General features: G+C 39.8%; 1 protein-coding gene across 1 annotated transcript in view; it reads right to left on the bottom strand.

Annotated features, from left to right (window-relative positions):
• Nucleotides 1–3,661: 3,661 nt before the first annotated feature.
• The window catches only part of NVL (nuclear VCP-like), a 38,219-nt gene continuing 35,880 nt past the window's right edge, over nucleotides 3,662–6,000 (bottom strand). Inside the window, exons 22-23 of the mRNA XM_027911433.1 lie at nucleotides 5,337–5,407; nucleotides 3,662–3,916 (exon numbers count right to left, since the gene is read on the bottom strand). Of these exons, the coding sequence (XP_027767234.1) occupies nucleotides 3,872–3,916; nucleotides 5,337–5,407 (116 nt within the window). The 3' untranslated portion in view covers nucleotides 3,662–3,871. The remainder of the gene's footprint in view (nucleotides 3,917–5,336; nucleotides 5,408–6,000) is intronic.

Here is a 6,000-nt window from a genome sequence, read left to right as displayed (position 1 = left end):
CCGGGTTCGATTCCCGGTCGGGGCCCCTCCCCGGGCAGATGGAGCTCGTTAGCCTGTAAAGGCAATCCATCTACGTCCTGAGGACCTCGCTGCCACCGTCCAAGCGTGCTTGGCCCCAGCAGATGAACCTCAGGATTAAAGGGTGGGCTCAGTTCCGCGCACACTGTGTCTCACCTAAAAAATCCAATGTGCAGGCTGGAAGGTGCAAAGACCTTCCCCGGTTCTTCGTTCGCGAAGAGACTGGCCACCACCATCTGTTCTAGGTGAGTGGCCGCTGTCAGATGATGAGGTCAGTGGTTCACCTCTGCCTCCTTGACTTTTATTCCTTTTAGCAGATGTCAGGCATGTCACAGGAGAGCTTAAAGCTGTTCATTCCTTATTTAATGATGAAGTTCAACAACTGATAAACATCAGCGCTGTAGACTGCAGGCTGCCATCCTAATCCTGTTGGACAAGCTGGAGAAAAGTCACTTCCAAACAGCAATCTTGTCTAAGTAGTTTGACACAGCTTTTGGGAAGTGTACTCCTCTGTAATTTGAAAGTCTCAAAGGACTTTTATGACAAAGCAAGCTCTGCTGTTTCAGCTCACACTGCAAGGCACAGGCACCACTTGTGGGTCTGCACACATTGCTTCTGTGAGATCCTAGGAAAAATCTGATAAATACGTGTGTCTGAATCATGGGTCTGCCTTTAGCACAGTAACCAGCAACTCAGCACACAATCACCTCTTCTGTAGTAAATCCTCCATTTCACAATGAAGCCTGCAGTGGTATATAAGACTTTAGTCAGAACAGAGATGTGGAAAAAGATTCCTATTGAGCCAAGAATGAAGGCAGCTGGTTTGGTTTTTTCCTTGTTGACATTTCTCCGCCCTACCTCTACCCCCTATCCATACTTAAGTTAGCACCTACTCTGCTCTGGGACACGATCATTATTGTGGTTTAGATATGTTGCTAGCCTCAGGAAAAGGGAGAGGAGAGTGGCACATGAACAATTCCTTGATCTTGTCACAACAAAAACAAGATAACTCGAGGCAAACCCTCGAGGCATGTCTGCTGGCAGGGGTGGTAGCTGCATATGCAGAACAAAATATTTGTCTCTGTTTCATGAAAAGGCTCGTTCCTTAAAGCAGCTCCCATTTTCTGTGTACAAAGGATCTCTTCTGTTCAAAGGATCATTGTTTTTTTAGTGATACATGCTATAGCCTAAGCAGACTCTCCCATAAGAAGTAGCAGTGTGGGTGCACCACTCCTGTGTGAGCACTCAGTTCAGGTGCTGCCCTTGTCTGCTCCTTGATGTACAGGCAGCCCAGACAAGGTAAGCAAACAGGATATGGACACTTGACTGGGCTGGCCCTTTTTGGCTGTCAACTTGACTTCAGATTTTCCTGTAAATTCAAACCCTCCTGCACCCCATTTTCCCTTCCATTATTACCTGTTAAGAATGATTATGAGACACCTTGAGTATTAAACATGTTTTGTGTTGGAACTCTTGACAAGACTAAATTGTTATTACAATTACTTGAATAGTATTTCCTTCTCTGTCTTGCCTTGCAAGTCCTAGTTTGCTTTCTTGCTCCATATATACACAGGAATAACCATCATGAGAGTAAAGGAAAATTTTTAAGTGAATATGCCAGGGCTTGAGGACTTCATTCCTTCCTAAGCTCATCAACCACAGCTATCCTCAAGTATGGCAGTAGGAGTCTTCTCTATCCATAAAGGAAAAATCATTGATTTTTTTCTTTCTTTGGTCCACTCAGACATTCAAATGAATTGAGTGTATTATGATATTACTGTACTATTCTGAGAAAAGGCTGAGAGAACTGTGTTTGTTCAGCCTTGAGATAAGAAGGCTTAAAGGGAGACCTTACCACTCTGTTCCAGGGCTGGCTACAAAGAAGATGGAGATACTCTTTTTACAAGGAGTCACATGGAAAAGAGGAGGGGTAATGGCTGCAAGTTAGTCCTGGAGAGCTTCGAATTGGAAATGAGGAAAACTATTCCAATGGCTGATTGTTTTCACTGTGAAAAATCTCCTCAGGAAAAGTGGTAGATTCCCCAGTGTCAGACTTGTAAGGTACAGCTGGACAGGGTGCTGGGCCATCTTGTCTAGACTGTGGCTTTGCCAAGAAAGGCTGGACCAGATGATTGAGATCCCCTTGCAACGTGCTATTGATTGAAAATGATGATTCTCCATCATGGGTTTCTGGGAATCACAGTAGTTCCTGAAGCCCCAAGCCTCATCTACAATTAAAAGCAGACATGTCATCTTCTGCTTTATATACAGGGACTTAATTTGTTAGTCATAGGAGCCAGAATTTGAGTCACTGAGGCTCCAGCTTCCCTAGGAGAGGGAGGGAATGTCATACCATGTTGAGCAAAAATCACAGTGCTAAGTACAAGCTGCCATGAGCATCAGGATTTTTAAAATGCAAGTCTATGCAAGCCTTCCACACTTACCTTTGGGGAAAAATATGCAGCCAGATCTGTTGTTAGAAGGCAGTTCTGAGAAGAATTTAAGAGGAAAGAGGGAATAGTTTCCCTCTCCAAGTAAGGCCAGCCTTAGTTAGATCAGCTTGTTCAGGGGATTTGTTTAAATGAATTATGATTTGTGTAGATCAAATGGTCTTCTCCCTCATCCATGTTTAAGTAGGTAGAGGAGCTGCTTACAGATCAGATGTTGTTTACAAAAACTATTTCACTGGGTTTTTTACATGTAAATTTCATGACTTCAAATAATTTTTTAAGTTTAATGTTATCCAACTTACGACTTTCTATGAAATTTAGTAGCAAAAACCATTCATTTCCTTTTCTGATCCTTGACTGGTAGTAGTGCTTTTAGGAAGAATAGGGCTGATCAGAGGAACTGAGATCAATGATTAAAGAACTTTGTAGAATAATGATGGTGGTAAAAAAAAATCCATTAAGGCTTGTAGGTTTCAAAAGTTGGTTGCTCAGTATCTGTCATTTTTCAGTGTTCTGTCTTAACCTGGATACTTCCCAGTTAGCTGAAAGTTCAGACCTTCCTTCCAAGACAGAGTTTCTTTTATTTAAATAATAATAATAATAATTTTAAAAAAAGGCTCTTGGCCTGCTTTTTAAAAGAGTAACATTTTCCTTCCTCTAGAGGATACCAAAACACTTAATAAATTAAAATCTGTAATTTTTTTGCTGTTGCAGATTTGCCTAAGAAAAATAATTAATAACCACAATGTTAACTAACTCATAACTGTTTCAAATGTTTCTTAGGTTAAATCATAGCACTTTTCTGATTTCTAAAGTTTACTCTGTCCAAGGTAACTCTGAGACAGGTTGCCATCTGTGGATAGTTTCTTTTGATAAGGCAGAGGGAAGCTGTTAGGAGCTCTGAGAACCTATGCTGGCACAATCATAACGTGTCACTGTAGTTGGAAAAGGCAGGATTAATGGTATGACAACATGCACCGCAGCACTTTCCCAGCTCTGTCCTCCCAGATTATTTCAGAGTCTTTGTTCTGGAAAACACAGCAATTTTCACTGGTGGTGGGAAACAGCTACTTGAGGAGTGTAAACACTTGGAAGAGTTAGCTTCTGCCTCAGAGAGATTCCAGGGCACCAAATATATCAGAATGGCATTAGCTTTTTCAAACTAAAAGCATTCATTTTAAAAATGTAAATGATTATAAGCAGGAGGTATGTATTGTATCTTTTATTCCACGGACAGTTAAAATAAGGATGGTGTAGAGCAGATATGATGATCTTTTCTTCAGGTGCAGTATAAAAGTTGAGACAGTACAGCTTCTTTCCAACTTGCCTCTTCAAATCAGGCAAGGGTATTACAAAACTCTCCAACAGTGCAGAATAAGTCTACTGGGAATTGTCCAAAAGTATCACCTGCACAGCGACTGACGCAGTTCTTCATACATTATTTGATCCTAACAGTGCCAAGACAAGAGGAAAAAAAACTTCAGACAATGGTAAAAACTTATGCAATGTTCAAGTGATTTTATTATTTAACTAACTGATGTATCATTTAAGTAAGTGAAACAAGCCAGCTATATGAGCCACTGGCTGTATTTTAAAACACAAATGAAAATAACAAGGCAAAGTCCCACTGTCCTGCCTCATAAATTAGGTTTTCCAGTGAATGGTGACTATCACTGGAAACTATTCACAGAAGCCTCTGGCGGAGTTCTTGCACTCCTCATTGCCATGGTAGGTGAGAGGGCAGCTTCACTGAGAAGGTACTGCCCTCTTTACTGTGGGAGCTGCTGAACTGACACTTTGCTCCCCCATCTAGTTCTGCCAAATTGAACAGACAAGATCAGCTTTTGCTAATCTAACTTAAAACTGTAACTGCTCCTTAACCCTTCTTACTAGTCCCTGAAAATGACAAACAGAACACTTCCACTGAAATAACTGGCTATAGAGGTGATGTCTGTCCATGGAATGGACTTACTTTGGTTTGAGAACAACTTTGTCTTTGCTCAGCCAATTAAACCAAGCAAGTTAACCAAACACAGAAATGTGTATGGGATGGAAGAGATAAATACACTAAATCAATGAGAAGTAGCTTTTTAAGCTTTTTTTTATTATTATTTTCCACTGTTCATAGGGATGTGTAGAGTTTTTGCCAGACTGAATTTGTCTAGCAGACAGGAAGTAGCATCTGGAAGTGGGAGATAAATATCTTGTACTGCAAAAGATATTTCAAAATACCCAACTGACAAGTCTTCAGATGGATTGAACTTCTCTCTGGCTAGTGTTAAAAGTGAATGTATTAATGTATTTTGGCTGTACCACATTCCTGGCAACATACAGAGGCCTATACACAAGGTCTGCAGCAATAACAATTCCTATATATATTAACTTCTCAGTTATAATAATTAAGATGATTCAACAGCTTTTCTTTCAGTCATTAAAAAGAACAGGTCATGAGGAAACTTTTATAACAAACTTCCTTGAAAAATGCAAATAATGAAAAGGCTGATACAAAATAACAATGATGATAAAGAGTATTTTATGTCCTATGTCCAAATTATGTCTCTTGCACATCAACAGAAAAGGTCGAGCATCTTTGGGTGTCACATCCATCAAAGGGAAGAAAAGGTGGTTGGCAGGGTGTGGTAAAAGATAACCTTGATAGTTTGGTAATCCATCTACATGCAATGCATCATCTGCAGCTGGAAGGGGAGGCTTTAATTTCTGACCTTAACTCAGATACCAGGTTTGTTTAATGCAGAAACAGGTCAGTCTGAAATACATCCAAGTATGCTGGACACCTCCAGTCTCCAGCATAAGAACAGTATCCTTTTCAGGGAGAAATGAGTTTTACATACTTGACTCTTATCTTACCTTTTTGGATACTGAAGATTTCACTTTCCTAAAAGCTTCTTCAAAGTGTTTATGGGAAATCTTGATTTCTCCTTAAAGAACAAAGCATAATAAATTATTAAAATTGCAGGCAAGTGACAATCAAGTGACTGTCGTGCGTATTTTAAGGCAGCAATCATGAAACCTCACTAACTGCATGTGCTACTCAACGGGATGAGATCTAATTCAATAGTGTTATGAACACCTGAGCTCTTGTATTTTATGTAGACTCCCCTCTCTGATTTTAGGCAAGATCTTAATCCCTCTATCCCTTGCACCTTAAGCCAAAGAAGAACTACTTGTTTCAGAAAGTTATTTTAGGTATTGGTGTTTCTATGTGCAGACTGATAATTTCATTCTCAAAAATGTTGAGTTAACTACAGCCTACATCAAAACCAGATAGAATTCAAGTCCATTAACTTTTCTGGAATTTAATGTCTCAAATCCTGCTGCTTCCAGTTCTGGGCTTTATTTTCTACGTATATTTAATATTAAGCTTCCCTGTTATTTAGAAAGTACCTAGAAAACATTTTGTTACCACTCTACTTCTACTAATATCCAAATAACTGACTTCGTATCATTGCCTTCTCTGGCATTACTCAGAAGTGATTAAATTTTCACTTCTACAACTCCCTGTGTTTAAGTT

Source organism: Empidonax traillii, unplaced genomic scaffold, assembly GCF_003031625.1.
Source record: "Empidonax traillii isolate 1590-97213 ecotype Southwest subspecies unplaced genomic scaffold, ASM303162v1 scaffold31:size1920502, whole genome shotgun sequence".
In the NCBI taxonomy this organism is placed as follows: domain Eukaryota; kingdom Metazoa; phylum Chordata; class Aves; order Passeriformes; family Tyrannidae; genus Empidonax; species Empidonax traillii.
Note: the sequence above shows the minus strand (reverse complement) of the source record. Positions and strands in the feature narration are given on the sequence as shown.